Here is a 20,852-nt window from a genome sequence, read left to right on the forward strand (position 1 = left end):
TTATTTTTATTTTACCTTTTTGTTTTACTCTACTTTTATGTATTTAGATTTTTGCTTTTAATTCAATTTCTATTTTTCTTATCTTCAATTTGTTTTAATAGAATTAATTAAAAATTTAGAAAAATAAAATTAAAACTGAAAATAATTAAAAAAATAAAATAAAATTGAAAAAAAAATAGAAAACGTGGAAAATGGCGCGTATGGAAGGCGTGTCTGAGGGGAGGGGACAAGGTGGTTAAGGAGAATTTTTCCAAGATTTTTGGAAAAAGGGGGGCCAGGTAGTTAGAAGGGGATTTTGCCAAGATTTTGGGGGAGCAGAATTTTGTTGGATCAGAGAGAGAAAAAAGGAAAAAGGGTGCACACGAGAAACCATCATCTGGGATCATCACCCAGAATCATCATCGGCACTGGCACCGGCAAGAGGAGGTCACCGGATACACAGCTAGCAGTAGCAGCAGCCATAGCAGCAGGTAGGTCTTTTGTTCACCTGTATGCTCAAATTCATCATGTATGCTTACTGCATAAGCTCCATGCACCCCTGTCTCGCCAGCCCATGCACCATTGTCACAGAATCATCTATCCCACTCATGCTCATATGCACACTACACACTCATCATTTCCAATACCAAATGGACAAGATTCAACCAACATTAAACCCATCAGTAAACATTAAAAAATTAGGGGAGGCAGAGAGGGAAAAAATGGTGTTGCAGGGGGGCATTAGGCCTTCGAGAAAATCCTCGAATGGGGAGGAAGAGGGTGGCTGATTGTTTCGTGGTTGGCGGTTTGGAAGTAGTAGTCTGCTGTGTGGTGGTGGCAGTGGCGTCGCTAAGGTCGTCCTGGTAGGTGATGGTGACCGTGTGGGTGGCCGAGGAGGTGGACGAGTATAGGCACGGGGGGGGGGGGGGGGGGGGGAACATTATCGTGACAGTGGTCGTGTTCTTCGTGGAGGTTTTAGCAATGGTGAAGTTGATGTTGATGGATGATGATAGCACGAGCGGATCGGAGATGAAGACGGAGGAAAACCATCCCTGAGAATCTCTGGTTTTCGAAGAGAGAGAAGTGGAGACGGTGGTGTCTTGGCGGACGGTGGTTCTGGTGGTGCGAGGGGTAGCCAGAGAGGCCAAGGCGCGTTTTGTTTGAGGTGACGGTGGCCGGCTATGGCAGAGGTGGTGATCAGTTGTGGTGCTGAACAAGAGACCTTGAATCTCTGGAGAAGGTGCGAACTGGCGTGAAGGAGTGGGAATGAGGATGAATCTCTGAACCCCTAGGAAATTCTAGGTTAGAAAGCATTGGACTAGGCCAGGCCCAGAAATGAGCGTACGTTCGGGAGCCTTGGGCCTCTTTTGGAACGCTCGTTATATAGCGTCCGTTCGCCATCTCCCCAACACGAACGCTCGTTATCAAAATGAACGAGCGCTCGTTAAACTTAAGCCTTTTAGACCGTTCGCTCATCCTTCTCACTAACGAACGTTCGTTATCCAAACGAATGAGCGCTCGTTAGCTAAAGGAATGAGCGTTCGTTAACCTTAAGCCTTTACGTCCGTTCGCCATTCAATAACGAACGTTCGTCCTTAAGCTTCCATTTTTGAACGTCCGTTCGTCATGTCAATAACAAACGTTCGTCCTTAAGCTTCCATTTTTGACCGTCCGTTCGTCGTTTCAAACAACGAGCGTTCGTCCTTAAGCTTCCATATCTGAACGTCCGTTCGTCATGTCAATAACGAACGTTCGTCCTTAAGCTTCCATTTTGAACGTCCGTTCGTCATGTCAGTAACGAACGTTCGTCCTTAAGCTTCCATTGTTGAACGTTCGTTCGTCATTTCAATAACGAGCGTTCGTCACTCAGCCTCAATTTCTCAACGTCCGTTCGTCATCTCTTCAACGAGCGTTCGTTATTCAGCCTTCGTTCCCAACGTCTGTCCGTTATATCTCTCGACGAACGCTCGTCATTCAGCTCACATTTCTAAACGTCCGTCCGTTATATCCCGCAACGGACGTTCGTCCTCTCCCCAACGAACGCTCGCTATCCTTAATATTGTCCCCAACGGACGTTCGTCCTCTCCCCAACGAACGCTCGCTATCCTTAATATTGTCCCCAACGTCCGTTCAGTCTCTCCAATTTCTTTTGTTTATTTATTTTTCTTTATTGTCTTATTTTATTTTGTTCTATTTATTTATTTTAGACATTTACTTATTCTAAAATATATATTTAATAATACAATATTTATAGTTTAAATAAAAAGAATTTAATAAAAATATTTTGAAAAGGTTTAAGCACACGTGCGACCGCTCGCGTAGGCCTTGTGTTGAAAATCTTTTCCTTTTCTTTTACAAAAAGTTAAAAATCAAATAAAAATATTTTGAAAAGGTTTAAGCACACGTGCGACCGCTCGCGTAGGCCTTGTGCTGAAAATCTTTTCCTTTTCTTTTACAAAAAAGTTAAAAATCAAATAAAAAACATTTTGAAAAGGTTTAAGCACACGTGCGACCGCTCGCGTAGGCCTTGTGCTGAAAATCTTTTCCTTTTCTTCTACAAAAATTAAAAATCAAATAAAAATATTTTGAAAAGGTTTAAGCACACGTGCGACCGCTCGCGTAGGCCTTGTGCTAAAAAACCTTTTCCTTTTCTTTTACAAAAGTTAAAAAGCAAATAAAAATATTTTGAAAAGGTTTAAGCACACGTGCGACCGCTCGCGTAGGCCTTGTGCTAGAAAACCTTTTCCTTCTTTATTAAAAATACTAAAATATTCCCAAACTACAAGTAATCTCTCAGCTAGAACTACGTTACCCTTGATTCTTCACCAAAAATGGAGATACGTAAGAGCAAGGCCAGTCCTTGTCAGGTTCATTTCCCAAAAATACAAAATCATTTCCAAACAAATTTCTCAAACAGTTTCAGAAAGAACTACGTAACCCTGATTTCTCATTTTGAATGAGAATACGTAGGAGCAAGGTCAATCCTTGTCGGGCCCAAAAAACTAAAAAATATATTTTGTTTATTTAGACTTTTATTTTAGGGGATAGTTAAACATTTTGAAAACCACCTCACATTCGCGTATTTAGTTAAAGGTACTGCTTTTGGGCAGGCGCTGTAGGGTGCTAACACCTTCCCTACGCGTAACCGACTCCCGAACCTAGAATATGGTTTTCGCGGACTGTGTCTTATTATTTTATGGTTTTTCCGTAGTTTTCCATAATAAACTATGGTGGCGACTCCAAAATCTCTTTTCGAAAACCCGTTTCTTTTTGGATCGTCGTCCCGTCGCAATTCCGGTTGCGACAGATGGCGACTCCGCTGGGGACTGTTAGAGAGTCGAGCCATTTAATTAAATGCGCGAATTCGATGTGGTTTTGCTTATGTGTTTTTCTTTCCCTTTTCTCTATTTGTGCTTGATATTTGGAATAACTGCAATAACTGTTGGATATTGAACCCTAGGGTAGATAATATGTTTATATCTGCCTGAGGATTTTTTCTGGTTGTTTTGCAGGTGAGGGTTTGGGTATGCATAATGTTCTCCCTTCACACACACTTCTAGCATATCATGAGTGGGGCCCTATACCCGGGTCTGAGCGTAGCTTAGAATTAGAGGAGTTGTGTAGCGGTGTCACTCTGGGATGTACTTCCTGTTTGGCTATCTTGAGAACTCCAGCTAGAGTCTGTTCTCTTCATATGTGTTTCCACACCTAGTTGATTACTCGACTGTTGTGGAGATGCTATGAAGGGGGCCATAGCTCTAGTGACCTTTGACCTTTAGGTTCAGGGAATCATCCTTGTGAGATTGCATATACTTGACCTTGAACTCCAAGCAGTGAACCTTTGGTAGGGCACGATGGGAGGAATATGTACTTCTGTAACCCTCACGCTGTTCATTTTTTTTTTGTGATATTACATTTCATACCATGCATGTGCTTTGTTTCGTCATGTTGTTTTATTATCATGCATCATATTCATACATCATTTAGTAACATGTTAATTTTAAAGGAAATCACAGGTACCTACTTGACTTCATACAAGATGGATGTTAACACAAGATCCGATGCTACACGGCACACCGATTCTTCCGATTTAAGAAAGAAGTATAGTCTAAGAACCTGTGTTGGAAACTTGACCGGGCTGATAAACTTGGGCAAAAGGCTTAAGACTATAAAGAGAGAAACCTTTCAAAGAAGATATGGAAATTTGTTGAATTTAATGGAGGTTGAAGTACAAATACCCGCTATCACAGCCTTGGCACAATATTATGATTCTCCGTTTCGATGTTTCACATTTCAAGACTTTCAGTTGGCGCCAACCATAGAGGAGTTCGAGCATATCTTGGGTTTGCCACTGGAGGGCACCACTCCCTATCAACATTTAGAGCATCATGCCTCTATACCCACCATTGCTACCATTATGAAATTACATCCCAAGGAGCATGAAGACAGGATGATGATGAGGAATCAATTGCATGGGTTATCACAGGGATATCTAGAGCAGTATTTACATCACCTGGCTGATAAAGAGGATTGGGAAACTTTCATGGATGTATTAGCCCTCACCATATACGGCATTGTCTTGTTTCCCAAAATAGAAGAATTCGTGGATTACACCGCGATAGACGTCTTCGTGGCGAGTAAAACCAGATCAGAGAATCCTGTAACAGCAGTCCTTGCGGATGTTTATGGGTCCTTGAGTTTTTGCCATGAGAGAAAGGGAAAGAAGATTCTTTGTTGTTTACCGGCGTTGTATACATGGATGACAGCGCGCGTGTTTAAGGAAATGGTCGACATTAAGAGTCTATCGGAGACTTTGTCACACCAAAGGCTTAAAGGTAAAGGAGGAAACGATTGGGCCGGATTCCTTGTTGGCTTGAACGAAAGAAGTATAAAATGGCGCCTTCCTTGGCTTGGAAATAAACTGGCTATACAGCATTGTGGTAGTTTTCCTAACGTGCCTCTCATAGGTTCCCGGTACTGTATAAATTACAATCCTCTTTTGGTGCAAAGACAATTTGGGCATCCTATGAAAGGGGCACCTTCATCAGATTACCTTGCTACCCTATTCATTTATTACGAAGACGGGCATTTCATCGAACCGTTAAGAAAGGTTAAAAGTGCCTGGGAAAATGTTGTTCGAGCAGAGAAGGACTTGAGGGATGGAGTAGTGGATAGCAGGGTTAGTTATCACACCTGGATTCTGGAGAGAGTGAAAGTAGTCAAGCTGCCTTTCAAGCCAATCAAGGATCAATCAGTTAGTGAAGGACCATCCCAAGCTCTAGAAAGTGAAGAGGTGCAACAATTAAAAGCTGAGATGGAGAAATTGAAAATGAGGAATGCTAGGTTGGAAAACGAATTACAAAGGGCGCGTAATGATCTTGTGGATATGAAAAATGATAATGAAGAAAAGTCGCGGGCTTATGAAAACCTTGTCAAAAGCCAGAAGGCTGAGAGGGATTACACATTTCGAGTGAAACAAGATCTAGCTGCTGCGAGTAAGGAATTATCCATGAGGGTAAATGAGAAGAAGGTGGCTTTAGAAGAGGGGAAGGAGTGGAAGCACCTCTACAAAGAAGCCAAAAGAGATAAGCGAGAAGCCCTGAAGAGATTAAGAGAAGCGCAGATTCAGATAGAAAAAGCGGGGCATGAGATGAAAGAGATGGCCATGTCGTTTGAGGCGGATATGAATCGGGAGCGTTGGAAGCTAACAGAAGCAGAGGAAGAGCATCGAACTCTGATAAAACAAATGGAGGAATATATCGAGGAACGGGAGGAGCGATGGAGGTCGATAGAATTTGAAGAAAGGCATCAGGCCTTGATAAAGCGAATGGAAGAGCACATCGCCGAGCAAGAAATGGCTGTAAAGCATTGGAAGGAAAGATTTTCTCAGTTGGCTGCTTTGGCAAACGGGGCAATTGAAGACATCCCCAGGATGGTGTCGAATGCTGAAGCAAGCACTCATTTTTGTAACTCACCAGCGGAAATAGAATTGTTTATTAATCATTGTAAATGGTTGGTGCGAGAGATGAAATCTTTCATTGCTCGGGCGCGGGATTGATGTACATCAGAATTATGTGTTTTGTTCCTTAGACGATGTAATGGATCAAATTTTCTTGAAATGAAAGATAGGGGATGTTTGTTTGGTATCGGCTTGTGTTAATTTTCCATCAGTATTGTCATTGTTATCTTGTGATTTCCACTTATCACTAGCATGCATCATGTTTTCTTTTTGCATTTTTCATCCTTATCTAATTTAATTTAATAAAAAATAATCATCAGTACAAGTGAGAGAACAACGACAAGTTTTCCAAGACATCCGTACAGGACCAGAGCTAATTCGAAGGTCATGGAGAATTGGGAGCAGTCACACGAATCTATTAAGGCCGATGTCAGCCAGTTGAAGGATCAGATGGCCCAGATTGTGGCTGCTCTCGAAGCCCTGAAGACTACGGGAGGGGTGACGCCTGCACAAGTTGAGGGAAGTGCTCAATATTACCCTCCGTTGTTCAATGCTGGGAGCCAATCTGTTTCGTTCCCAATGTATGGATTACCTTCAGGTTACACCCCGCCTGTGGGAGAATACACAGAAGGGGAGCAGACTTCATTCTCTTTCCCTACCACTGCTAACGTACCGCCAATCAGTACTCAGGGACCTGTTGTAATGTCTGCACCTATGGTAAATGAAGGGATGCATGCAAGCATGACTGATGGAATACGAATAACCCCGGTGCCACCTGTGATTACCGGAGAGGGCTTTTCTACAAGGGTTGCGCCATATACTTCGTTTCAGGGGGTAACTAGTAATGTTGATGGGGCGAAGGATAAACTGGAGAGCCTAGAGGCAAGATTGAGGGCTGTTGAGGGGTATGAAAGTTATGGATTTGGGGATGTTTCTAGATTGAGCTTGGTTCCTGGCGTCAAAATACCACATAAGTTCAAAGCGCCAGATTTTGAGAAGTATAAGGGAAATACATGCCCAAAGAGCCATCTAACCATGTTTTGCAGAAAGATGGCTGCATATGCTTATGATGAGCAGCTGCTTATCCATGTTTTTCAAGATAGTTTGGCTGGAGTGGCGTTAAACTGGTATACCCATTTAGAGCCGACTCGAATTCGTTGTTGGGCGGACTTGGCTGATGCTTTTGTGAAGCAGTATATATATAATACACATGTTGCGCTAGATCGTTTACAGCTGCAAAACATGTCAAAGAAAGACAACGAAAGTTTTAAGGAGTATGCTCAGCGGTGGAGGGAATTGGCTGCACAAGTTGAGCCACCTTTGTATGATAGAGAAATGGTGGCAATGTTTGTAAATACGCTCCAACCACCATTCTATGAACATATGGTGGGGAATGTATCTTCAAATTTTGCCGATATCATCGTGATAGGCGAGCGGATAGAGATCGGGTTGAAGAATGGGAAGATTGCATATGGCTCATCGGTGGTTGCAAATTCCAAAAAACCCAATTTCAACTCAGGAAAAAGAAAGGAAGGAGATGTGCATGCAACATCTGCAACCCCGGTGTGGAGAGGTCAGGCTCCCACTCATAACTATCGACCATACTGGGGTCAACATCCACATGCAGCTAACGCGTCATTTGGTCATCAAATTAGGCCTCAACAGCAACCAGGGTACTATCAACCACAATACATTCCGACGAATAATTGGAGGGGAGGGGCAAACGTAGGTTCCAATATGAATGTGGGTCCAAATACTTATCCAAGAAGTAACCAAGAAAGAAATTATGTTAACTTTACCCCAATTCCTACTACTTATACGGAATTATTGCCTCATCTTATCAAACAAGGTCTGGTTGTCGTTTGTCCCCTGAAGCCTTTGCAGCCTCCATACCCAAGAGGTTATGATGCAGATGCAAAGTGTAGTTATCATGGAGGGGCCGCTGGTCATTCCACTGAGAGCTGTCTGGCTTTCAAGCATAAAGTGCAGACTCTAATTGATTATGGGTGGTTAAAGTTCCAAGAGGATAAGCCTAATATTGAGGCCAATCCTTTATCTGGGCATGAAGGTGCTTCGACGAATGCTGTCGAAGTGAAAGAACATGAGCTGGTGAGGAATGTGAAAGAAGTCACGAGCTCTGGGAGGTTTATTTTGGAGGCGTTGCTGAAAGTGGGTATCTTGAAGGGTGATTATGATGAGAGTATGGCATGCGCGCTCCACCCAGATGCTGAGCACTCTATTGAGGAGTGTGTTAAGTTTGAAGAAATTCTGCAAGACCTGTTAGATCGTGGCCTGATGCAGGTATGCTACAAGAAGGAGGAGGGAAATGTATTTGCACAAACTGGTGATGAATCCGGCATGATTTTACCAGAACCATTGGTGATTCGTTTCACTAAGACTACCTCTATCCCACCAACTCAAGGAAGGTCGCCCGTTGTTATCCGTGTACCAGCTCCTTTTCCTTACAAGAACGAAAAAGTCGTCCCATGGAGATATGGGACACATGCGTCAAGCGAAGCACAAAGCGCTGACCCTGTCGTCAAAAACATATCAGGGATAGGTGGAATGACTAGGAGTGGTCGAATTTTCACATCACCAGAGTTGGCACGAGAAAGAGTCAATGATAAGGAAGCAACGATGGCCGCGAAGGCAAAAGAATTCTTAAAGGGGAAGGGTGCACAGACAGAGGAGATCCCCGACAAGGAAGAGAGGAGAGAAGTTTCTGAAGAGGAGGCTTGTGAATTTTTAAAATTCATACAACAAAGTGAATATAAGGTGGTGGAACAGTTAAACCGTATGTCTGCTCGTATATCCTTGTTAGACTTGCTCATGCATTCAGCATCACACAGAAAGTTGCTAATGAAGATACTCAGTGAGGCTCACGTAGAGCAAGGTATTTTGTTGAATAAATTCGAAGGTATTGTTGGCAATATTGTTGCTAATAATTATCTCACCTTTACGGATGAAGAGATACCAGCTGAAGGAAGAGGGCATAACAAGGCTCTTCACGTCTCTGTGAAATGCTTGGATCATGTTATAGCACGTGTTTTAGTGGACAATGGGTCCTCTTTGAATGTCATGCCGAAAGCAACCTTGGAAAAGCTACCTTGCGAAGGAATGCATATGAGGCCGAGTTCAATGATTGTGAGGGCGTTTGATGGTAGCAAACGAGAGGTAATGGGAGAGGTGGAATTACCAATGCAAGTTGGCCCGTGTGTTTTTCAAATAACATTCCAGGTTATGGATATTCTGCCTGCTTATAGCTGTCTGCTGGGACGCCCATGGATCCATTCGGCTGGGGTTGTGCCTTCTACACTACACCAGAAGTTGAAGTATGTGATGGGAGATAAGCTGGTGATAGTATCAGGAGAAGAGGATCTTCTTGTGAGTGGGCCATCATCCACACGCTACATCGAGGCGGCTGAAGAAGCTCTCGAGACAGCCTTCCAGTCGTTGGAGATTGTGGGAAATGCTTGTGTGGAACCGTTTCCAGTAAATCCTCGTCTATCATGTGCTTCTATTATGATGGCCAAGATTATGATAAAAGAGGGCTATGTATATGGGGAAGGTTTGGGCAAATATCGGCAGGGGCGAGCATTCCCTATAGAAATCGTTGAAAACAAGAACAGATATGGCTTGGGGTACAAACCTACCAAGGAAGACAGGAAAAGGATGATTGAGGAAAGAAAAGAACGCAGTCTGGCCCGTGCAGAAAGACGAGGGCCCAAAGAGAGGAAAATTCACATTGTTGACATCAAGGAAAGCTTTCGCAGTGCTGGGTGGATCAACACTGGCCAGATAGCAGCTATGGAGGATGAAGAAAGGCCTCAAAGTTTGAGCTTTGTGTGGGCTTGCTCCCCTGATACTCAACTCAACAATTGGGAAACACTGGATTTACCTGTGATGCTTAATGTGAACAAAATGTAATAGTTTTAATTAAGCTTATAGTTTCGATTGGGGCTTTAGAACTGAGATTTTGCGGATTGATTCTTTTTTTACTTTTCACTCAGCGTGATAATAAAGATGCATTTCATCATCATTTGGCATTTTTCTTTGTTTATCTTATTTATTTATACTTTTTCATAAATTTAAATGATGCAGATGTGACAATGATTGTTTTGAAAATAACGATATCAATGTTCCTAATTTTGAGCACCCTATCAATAATACGGAAGATGATTTCGAAGATGATGTGGAACCCTCTCCAGAATTGTTGAGATTAGTGGAACAAGAATCTAAGGAGATAAAACCCCATCAGGAGGAGATTGAAATACTCAACTTGGGGGAGAAGGATGAGATAAGGGAGGTGAAAATCGGTACTAGTATGAAAACGGAAGTGAGGGAAAGATTGCGTGTCCTGTTGAAGGAATTTAAAGATGTGTTCGCATGGTCTTACAATGACATGCCGGGTCTGGATACCGATATTGTGCAGCATAGGCTCCCACTCAAGCCGGAATGCCCTCCAGTCAAGCAAAAACTGAGAAGAATGAAGCCGGAAATGTCCCTAAAAATTAAAGAAGAGGTCCAAAAGCAATTTGACGCAGGATTTTTGGCTGTGGCAAGATACCCACAATGGGTAGCGAATGTTGTACCAGTGCCTAAGAAAGATGGGAAGGTTCGAATGTGTGTTGACTATCGTGATTTGAATCGTGCAAGTCCGAAAGATAATTTCCCGTTACCACACATCGATACTCTGGTTGATAATACGGCCAAATTTTCGTTATTTTTGTTCATGGATGGATTCTCGGGATATAATCAAATTAAAATGGCACCGGAAGATATGGAAAAAACGACCTTTATCACGTTATGGGGAACATTCTGTTATAAGGTGATGTCTTTCGGACTCAAGAATGCTGGAGCAACATACCAAAGGGCAATGGTGACACTCTTTCATGATATGATGCATAAGGAAATTGAAGTTTATGTGGATGACATGATTGCAAAGTCGGAATCAGAAGAGGAGCATATTTTCAATTTAAGAAAATTATTTGAGAGACTGAGAAAGTACAAACTCAGGTTAAATCCTGCTAAATGCACGTTTGGTGTAAAGTCTGGAAAATTGTTGGGCTTTATTGTCAGCCAAAGAGGGATAGAAGTTGATCCTGACAAAGTAAGAGCGATAACGGAAATGCCTGCGCCTAGAACAGAAAAGGAGGTTCGAGGTTTTCTGGGAAGGCTGAACTACATTGCTAGGTTCATCTCCCAATTAACTGCTACTTGTGAACCAATGTTTAAGTTGCTACCGAAAAATCATGCTGTAGTCTGGAATGAAGATTGTCAAATTGCTTTCGAAAAGGTCAAACAATACCTGCAGGACCCTCCTGTATTGCGTCCACCTATGCCAGGAGGACCGCTCATTTTGTATTTGACCGTACTGGATAATTCAATGGGTTGTGTATTGGGTCAGCATGATGAAGACGGGAAAAGAGAGCATGCCATATATTACTTGAGCAAGAGGTTCACAGATTGCGAACAACGATATTCGTCGTTAGAGCGAACTTGTTGTGCACTGGCGTGGGCTGCTCATCGTTTAAGGCAATACATGTTGAGTCACTCTACTTGGTTGATATCTAAAATGGATCCTATCAAGTACATTTTCGAAAAGCCCGCTCTCACTGGAAGGATAGCTCGATGGCAGATGCTACTATCGGAGTACGACATTGTATATGTTACTCAGAAATCTATCAAGGGTAGCGCTTTAGCAGAATTTTTAGCCCATCAGCCCATTAGTGATTATCAGCCGATGCAACCTGAGTTTCCTGATGAAGATATCATGGCTTTATTTGCTGAGAACAGAGATGACAAAAATGAAAAAGCTTGGACGGTTTTATTCGATGGGGCATCGAATGTAATGGGGCATGGAATAGGGGCACTGCTTATCTCTCCTAAGAATCAATACATTCCAATGACGGCAAGGTTGTGTTTTAATTGCACGAATAATATCGCCGAATATGAAGCCTGTGCTATGGGTATTAGAGCAGCAATAGAGTCTAAAGCAAAAATTCTGGATGTATACGGAGATTCAGCTTTGGTTATCCATCAATTGAAGGGAGAATGGGAGACTAGGGATACTAAATTAATTCCATACCAAGCTTACATCAGGGGATTAATTGAGTATTTCGATTCCATCACGTTTAATCATATACCGCGAGAAGATAATCAATTAGCAGACGCGTTGGCTACCTTGTCGTCGATGTTTGAAGTTGATCGAGATGCAGAATTGCCAATGATTGAAATGAAGAGTCATGCGGAGCCAACTTATTGTCATTTCATCGAGGAGGAAGTAGATGGTAAACCTTGGTACTTTGATATCAAGCATTATCTTAAAACTCGAGAATATCCAGAGAAGGCATCCGAAAACGATAAAAGGGCGTTAAGGAGGTTGGTTGGCAGCTTCATTTTGAGTGGGGATATTTTATATAAGAGGAATCATGACATGGTTCTCCTTAGATGCGTAGATGCAAAAGAAGCCGAGCTGATACTAAAAGAAGTACACGAGGGTACATTTGGCACGCACATGAATGGGCACTCAATGGCCAGGAAGATACTGAGAGCGGGGTATTTTTGGTTGACTATGGAAAATGATTGTTGTACACATGTGAGAAAGTGTGAGAAATGCCAGGTGTACGCAAATAGTATCAATGTGCCACCCACGACCTTGAACGTGTTGTCTGCGCCATGGCCCTTTTCGATGTGGGGAATAGATGTCATCGGAGCTATAGAGCCAAAGGCGTCAAATGGACACCGTTTCATATTAGTCGCAATCGATTACTTCACCAAATGGGTTGAGGCTGCTTCTTATGCTAATGTGACTAGAAAGGTGGTGACCAAGTTCATAAAAAGGGAGTTGATTTGCATATACGGGCTCCCTAATAGGATCATCACTGATAATGCCACTAACTTGAACAACCAGATGATGACAGAGTTATGTGAGGAGTTCAAAATTCATCATCTTAATTCTTCTCCTTATCGTCCAAAGATGAATGGGGCAGTGGAGGCTGCTAACAAAAATATCAAGAAGATTGTGCAGAAGATGGTGGTCACATATAAGGATTGGCATGAAATGTTTCCTTTTGCTTTACATGGTTATCGCACTTCGGTACGAACATCGACTGGGGCAACGCCTTTCTCGCTTGTATATGGAATGGAGGCAGTACTTCCGTTTGAAGTGGAAATTCCGTCCTTACGAGTTTTAATGGAAACCCAATTAGAAGAGGCTGAGTGGGTTCAAGCTCGTTTCGACCAGCTCAGTCTCATCGATGAAAAAAGATTAATAGCAGTATGCCATGGACAATTGTACCAAAGAAGAATGAAGAAGGCATTTGACAAAAAGGTACACACAAGAGAATTTCATGAAGGTGAACTGGTGTTGAAGAAGATCCTACCTATACAAAAAGATCATAGAGGCAAATGGACTCCAAATTATGAAGGGCCATTTGTAGTGAAAAAAGCATTTTCTGGTGGGGCACTAATTCTCACGAGAATGGACGGAGAGGAGTTACCATTGCAGTTAATTCTGATGCAGTAAAAAAGTTTTACGCATGATGATTCCGTGATAGTGGTTGCTATTAAAGGGATGTTGATATTATCGTTAAAGATTATTGTACTCTGTGTTTTTTTTAATAAAGGAAGTTCACTTGGTTCATTCATATTTTGGTTGTTTGCATTCCATCTGAAATATTGCATGTCACGCTGAGCTGTTAAGTAATCAAGGAAAAATGAAAATGAAAATAAGTAAACGCATGTTGATAAAAGCATCACAGGTATATCAGGTTGGTGAGCTCGGTCCTGGAGGATGTCGAAAAAGGAAAACGAAAAAAAGGTCACATGTTGAGTTTGTTGTTAATAAAGTTGTCAAGGACATAGTATTTTCACAAAAAAAAAAAGGAGGGTTTTGAAAAAATACCGTTGGAGAGCCCTTTCTTGATTCAAGGTTTTGGGTGTAACCGGTGTTCTTTTCTTGATAAAGCGTCTGCATTCACATTACTTGAACCCTATTTTTTCCGTTTCCCACAAGACGAAGGATTTCGCCATACGCCTAATATTGGGGCAGTTTTCATCATGTTACATATCACCGATAATCTGTTGATTAGGGAGATAAAAAAAAAGAAGAAAGAAAGAAAGAGAAAACAAAGGAAACAAAACAAAGCAAAAATAAAGTTGATGTGTCAAGTACTACATAGTTTAGTTTCAGGGTTAAATTCAAGAGAAAGTCAGACAAACAAGATTCAGAGTGACGTGTGGCCGTTTTTTTTCGTTACCCAATCGTCAAAAGCAGTTCATCCAATTGCACCCCTTTTGAGCCAAAATGCATAATTGTTTTCATCACCCTAGACAAGAATCATTAGCAGGTCGACGTCAATTTAAAAGGGTACATCATAAGCATCCAAAGAAAAAGGAAAAAATGAATGAAAAGGAAAGTATCATAAAGGATCACAACAGGGGCAACGAAAAGAATGATCCAAAAGGAAAGAAAGAAAAAACAACAATAAATATGCCGGAAGTTCAAATCCCTAAAGACAGTTGACTGGGCACCTTGCAAATGATTCTTGTCTAAAGACTTTAACCGTCAAACAATTATTTGGGCCTTCATTATCCTTTCTTTCAAAACCCTTTGACCTTTAGCCACGGTACAAGCCGATAAAAGTCCACGCTGACTGAAGACTGTTGGTCCTAATCTTTCTCACGAATTTAACTTTGAAACAGAATGATGTGGTGAACGACGCATTCAGTTTTATTTTCAAAAAAAAAAAAATAAAATAAAATTGGAGGGAATCCTTCATACCCAAATCTTTTCACTTATCTATTGTGCAAAATTGGGGCGGTATGGGAGCACAACATGTTAATAGCACTTTCCCCCAAATGAGGGACACACGTACGTTAATTTTTGCTCACAGAAAATCATTATTCTTCCACATCATACGGGGTTCAAGTTAATTTGGATTGCAAAAAAAAAGCGATAAAAAGGATTTTAACTCAGGGTTACACTTTCTTCCTGCTCATTAAAGGGTTCTATACCTATCAACGTTGTTGTTAAGGAATGCGTTTTGAACGTACATCGTGTTTGATGACAATATTAACAATGGATTCCAAGCATGGAATTTTCAAAAAAAAAAAAAAAATGAAAGTCTCATGTGTCTATGCATTCATGCACCATCATGACATAACATCATCTCAGAGGGAACGAGGAGAATTGTTTGTAAAATCTTCATGTTTAATTCGGCATTTATCAACTTTTCAAAGCTACAAATTAAGGTTTTAATTTGCTGTTATCGGCCCTCTGCATGGCAATGGTCAGATTTAAATTTTTGTTCTGTGAGTTTGGCCCTCTGCGAGGCAATGGTCAAATCCAGGTTTTAGTTTTCTGTTATCGACCCTCTGCATGGCAATGGTCGGATTTAAATTTCCGTTCTGTGAGTTTGGCCCTCTGCGAGGCAATGGTCAAATCCAGGTTTTAATTTTCTGTTATCGGCCTTCTGCATGGCAATGGTCGGATTTAAATTTCTGTTCTGTGAGTTTGGCCCTCTGCGAGGCAATGGTCAAATCCAGGTTTTAGTTTTCTGTTATCGACCCTCTGCATGGCAATGGTCGGATTTAAATTTCCGTTCTGTGAGTTTGGCCCTCTGCGAGGCAATGGTCAAATCCAGGTTTTAATTTTCTGTTATTGACCCTCTACATGACAATGGTCGGATTTAAATTTCCGTTCTGTGAGTTTGGCCCTCTGCGAGGCAATGGTCAAATCCAGGTTTTAATTTTCTGTTATTGACCCTCTGCATGGCAATGGTCGGATTTAAATTTCTGTTCTGTGAGTTTGGCCCTCTGCGAGGCAATGGTCAAATCCAGGTTTTAGTTTTTGTTATTGATACTTTACTTGACATTGGTCATTTGGCATCGTGACTTGAATTATTTTGTTCGTTTTCTTTCATGATTGAAACCCGGACAAAATTAATGTCTTTATCTTTACTTAGCTTTACTTAAATAATACGAAAAGATTAAATTTTCATATTATTTAGTAATATCTAAGTAAAGAGGGGCAGCTGTCAACACTCAATTTTGTCCGGGTTGAAAAAAAAAATGTGTTTTTATTTTATTTTTATTTTTATTTTACCTTTTTGTTTTACTCTACTTTTATGTATTTAGATTTTTGCTTTTAATTCAATTTCTATTTTTCTTATCTTCAATTTGTTTTAATAGAATTAATTAAAAATTTAGAAAAATAAAATTAAAACTGAAAATAATTAAAAAAATAAAATAAAATTGAAAAAAAAATAGAAAACGTGGAAAAGGGCGCGTATGGAAGGCGTGTCTGAGGGGAGGGGACAAGGTGGTTAAGGAGAATTTTTCCAAGATTTTTGGAAAAAGGGGGACCAGGTAGTTAGAAGGGGATTTTGCCAAGATTTTGGGGGAGCAGAATTTTGTTGGATCAGAGAGAGAAAAAAGGAAAAAGGGTGCACACGAGAAACCATCATCTGGGATCATCACCCAGAATCATCATCGGCACTGGCACCGGCAAGAGGAGGTCACCGGATACACAGCTAGCAGTTGCAGCAGCCATAGCAGCAGGTAGGTCTTTTGTTCACCTGTATGTTCAAATTCATCATGTATGCTTACTGCATAAGCTCCATGCACCCCTGTCTCGCCAGCCCATGCACCATTGTCACAGAATCATCTATCCCACTCATGCTCATATGCACACTACACACTCATCATTTCCAATACCAAATGGACAAGATTCAACCAACATTAAACCCATCAGTAAACATTAAAAAATTAGGGGAGGCAGAGAGGGAAAAAATGGTGTTGCAGGGGGGCATTAGGCCTTCGAGAAAATCCTCGAATGGGGAGGAAGAGGGTGGCTGATTGTTTCGTGGTTGGCGGTTTGGAAGTAGTAGTCTGCTGTGTGGTGGTGGCAGTGGCGTCGCTAAGGTCGTCCTGGTAGGTGATAGTGACCGTGTGGGTGGCCGAGGAGGTGGACGAGTATAGGCACGGAGGGGGGGGGGGAACATTATCGTGACAGTGGTCGTGTTCGTCGTGGAGGTTTTAGCAATGGTGAAGTTGATGTTGATGGATGATGATAGCACGAGCGGATCAGAGATGAAGACGGAGGAAAACCATCCCTGAGAATCTCTGGTTTTCGAAGAGAGAGAAGTGGAGACGGTGGTGTCTTGGCGGACGGTGGTTCTGGTGGTGCGAGGGGTAGCCGGAGAGGCCAAGGCGCGTTTTGTTTGAGGTGACGGTGGCCGGCTATGGCAGAGGTGGTGATCAGTTGTGGTGCTGAACAAGAGACCTTGAATCTCTGGAGAAGGTGCGAACTGGCGTGAAGGAGTGGGAATGAGGATGAATCTCTGAACCCCTAGGAAATTCTAGGTTAGAAAGCATTGGACTGGGCCAGGCCCAGAAATGAGCGTACGTCCGGGAGCCTTGGGCCTCTTTTGGAACGCTCGTTATATAGCGTCCGTTCGCCATCTCCCCAACACGAACGCTCGTTATCAAAATGAACGAGCGCTCGTTAAACTTAAGCCTTTTAGACCGTTCGCTCATCCTTCTCACTAACGAACGTTCGTTATCCAAACGAATGAGCGCTCGTTAGCTAAAGGAATGAGCGTTCGTTAACCTTAAGCCTTTACGTCCGTTCGCCATTCAATAACGAACGTTCGTCCTTAAGCTTCCATTTTTGAACGTCCGTTCGTCATGTCAATAACGAACGTTCGTCCTTAAGCTTCCATTTTTGACCGTCCGTTCGTCGTTTCAAACAACGAGCGTTCGTCCTTAAGCTTCCATATCTGAACGTCCGTTCGTCATGTCAATAACGAACGTTCGTCCTTAAGCTTCCATTTTGAACGTCCGTTCGTCATGTCAGTAACGAACGTTCGTCCTTAAGCTTCCATTGTTGAACGTTCGTTCGTCATTTCAATAACGAGCGTTCGTCACTCAGCCTCAATTTCTCAATGTCCGTTCGTCATCTCTTCAACGAGCGTTCGTTATTCAGCCTTCGTTCCCAACGTCCGTCCGTTATATCTCTCGACGAACGCTCGTCATTCAGCTCACATTTCTAAACGTCCGTCCGTTATATCCCCCAACGGACGTTCGTCCTCTCCCCAACGAACGCTCGCTATCCTTAATATTGTCCCCAACGTCCGTTCAGTCTCTCCAATTTCTTTTGTTTATTTATTTTTCTTTATTGTCTTATTTTATTTTGTTCTATTTATTTATTTTAGACATTTACTTATTCTAAAATATATATTTAATAATACAATATTTATAGTTTAAATAAAAAGAATTTAATAAAAATATTTTGAAAAGGTTTAAGCACACGTGCGACCGCTCGCGTAGGCCTTGTGCTGAAAATCTTTTCCTTTTCTTTTACAAAAAGTTAAAAATCAAATAAAAATATTTTGAAAAGGTTTAAGCACACGTGCGACCGCTCGCGTAGGCCTTGTGCTGAAAATCTTTTCCTTTTCTTTTACAAAAAAGTTAAAAATCAAATAAAAAACATTTTGAAAAGGTTTAAGCACACGTGCGACCGCTCGCGTAGGCCTTGTGCTGAAAATCTTTTCCTTTTCTTCTACAAAAATTAAAAATCAAATAAAAATATTTTGAAAAGGTTTAAGCACACGTGCGACCGCTCGCGTAGGCCTTGTGCTGAAAATCTTTTCCTTTTCTTTTACAAAAGTTAAAAATCAAATAAAAACATTTTGAAAAGGTTTAAGCACACGTGCGACCGCTCGCGTAGGCCTTGTGCTAAAAAACCTTTTCCTTTTCTTTTACAAAAGTTAAAAAGCAAATAAAAATATTTTGAAAAGGTTTAAGCACACGTGCGACCGCTCGCGTAGGCCTTGTGCTAGAAAACATTTTCCTTCTTTATTAAAAATACTAAAATATTCCCAAACTACAAGTAATCTCTCAGCTAGAACTACGTTACCCTTGATTCTTCACCAAAAATGGAGATACGTAGGAGCAAGGCCAGTCCTTGTCAGGTTCATTTCCCAAAAATACAAAATCATTTCCAAACAAATTTCTCAAACAGTTTCAGAAAGAACTACGTAACCCTGATTTCTCATTTTGAATGAGAATACGTAGGAGCAAGGTCAATCCTTGTCGGGCCCAAAAAACTAAAAAATATATTTTGTTTATTTAGACTTTTATTTTAGGGGATAGTTAAACATTTTGAAAACCACCTCACATTCGCGTATTTAGTTAAAGGTACTGCTTTTGGGCAGGCGCTGTAGGGTGCTAACACCTTCCCTACGCGTAACCGACTCCCGAACCTAGAATATGGTTTTCGCGGACTGTGTCTTATTATTTTATGGTTTTTCCGTAGTTTTCCATAATAAACTATGGTGGCGACTCCAAAATCTCTTTTCGAAAACCCGTTTCTTTTTGGATCGTCGTCCCGTCGCGATTCTGGTTGCGACACATACCATTTCTAGTCTTTTCCATTTCCAAGTGCCTTCAATACCAAAGTCCAACCTTGTAATTACTTGTGAATTTATCTTTTTGCACATATTCTTAAATGATGAGTTGTTCTTGAGTCTAGATGAGTTGTTAATCGCACAATTTTCTAGTATTACGAGTCTCTTGGGAAAACGATACCTGGTCTTACCACGGTTTATTACTTGAACGATTTGGTGCACTTGCCAAAGAGTTTAACAGGTTTGCGGAGAGACATGTGGTGCTTTAGAATCACAAATACAGTGCGACTAGTCAGTGGCTGAAGCAAGAAGACGAAAAGTTGATTGTTAAGACTTGAGTTCTTGAAAATTAAGTGTTTGAAGAATGGTAGAGAGCGATATCTCAACATCTAATCTTCCAATACTCAAAGAAGAACTACAATAGATGGAGCACTCAAATGAAAGTGTTGTTCAAGTTTCAAGATGTGAGTGACGTTATTGAAGGAGATGACCGAGAGCTTGGTCTTGGTGTTACAGAAGATCACAAAGCTATGATCAGAAAGAAGGAAAATAAGGAACTATTCATCATTCATCAATGTGTTGACGATGCACATTTTGAGAAGATTCAGAATGTGAGTACTGTCAGAGAAGCCTATAGTATACTTGTTCGTTGTCATGCAGGAGGGGAGAGGATCAAGAAAGTGAAGCTTTAAACCCTTAGAAATGGAGGACATCAATCGGTTTGGTGAGTATTTTAATCAATACTGACCATAACGAATCGAATGAAAGGGTGCGGGGAATCCATCAATGATATGATGATCATGGAGAGAATTATGAGATCGTTACCACGAAAGTTTGACTATATAGTTATTGCAATAGAAGAGTCTAAAGATCTTTCAAAGATGAAGATTGAAGAGCTTCAGAGTTCACTAGAAGCCCATGAAATGAGGATGATTGATAGGAATCCAGTCAACAACGATGAACAGGCCTTCAAAGTGCACCATTCAAGAAATGATGAGAAGAAAAAGTCAAAGAAGTGGAAAGGGAAACATACAAAAGGGAGTTGGAAGGATTATAAGACTAAGGATGATCAGGATGATAAGTCTGTATTAGTGGAGAAAGATAGAAGAGTAGAGAAGAATTATCCAAAGAAGGATAAAAGAAGTATCGAATGCTTCAACTGTCACAAGTATGGACATTTCTCATATGAGTGTTATGCGGAGAAAGGGAAACAGAAGAAACATCAAGGAAAAGAAGCGCGTGTTGCTCAGGAGGATTCAGATTCAGAACTGCTAACCTTGATGGTGACTACTTCGGTTGAAAGCTCTAGTTCTTATGCTGACTTATGGTACCTAAACTCTGGGTGCTCAAACCATATGACGTGCCATCAAGAATGGCTAATCAATTTTGATGCCATGAAGAAGAGTAAAGTAAAGTTTGCAGATGACAGTACTCTGAAGGTGGAGGGCATGGGATATGTTTTCGAAGGAAGAATAGCTCGCATGCTATGATCACTGGCGTGC

The 20,852-nt window shown here is 41.4% G+C and overlaps 2 protein-coding genes across 2 annotated transcripts; both read left to right on the plus strand.

The window, feature by feature from the left end:
- Positions 1–6,325: 6,325 nt before the first annotated feature.
- LOC128196595 (uncharacterized) lies at positions 6,326–13,466 on the plus strand. The gene is made up of 2 exons (XM_052878067.1): positions 6,326–9,861; positions 10,040–13,466. The coding sequence occupies exons 1-2, from the start codon at positions 6,326–6,328 to the stop codon at positions 13,464–13,466; spliced, it is 6,963 nt and encodes a 2,320-aa protein (XP_052734027.1).
- Positions 13,467–20,111: 6,645 nt separating this feature from the next.
- LOC108323687 (uncharacterized) lies at positions 20,112–20,840 on the plus strand. Its single transcript, XM_017556200.1, has one exon. The coding sequence runs from the start codon at positions 20,112–20,114 to the stop codon at positions 20,838–20,840; it is 729 nt and encodes a 242-aa protein (XP_017411689.1).
- Positions 20,841–20,852: the final 12 nt, after the last annotated feature.

Source organism: Vigna angularis, chromosome 5 (genome assembly GCF_016808095.1).
Source record: "Vigna angularis cultivar LongXiaoDou No.4 chromosome 5, ASM1680809v1, whole genome shotgun sequence".
In the NCBI taxonomy this organism is placed as follows: domain Eukaryota; kingdom Viridiplantae; phylum Streptophyta; class Magnoliopsida; order Fabales; family Fabaceae; genus Vigna; species Vigna angularis.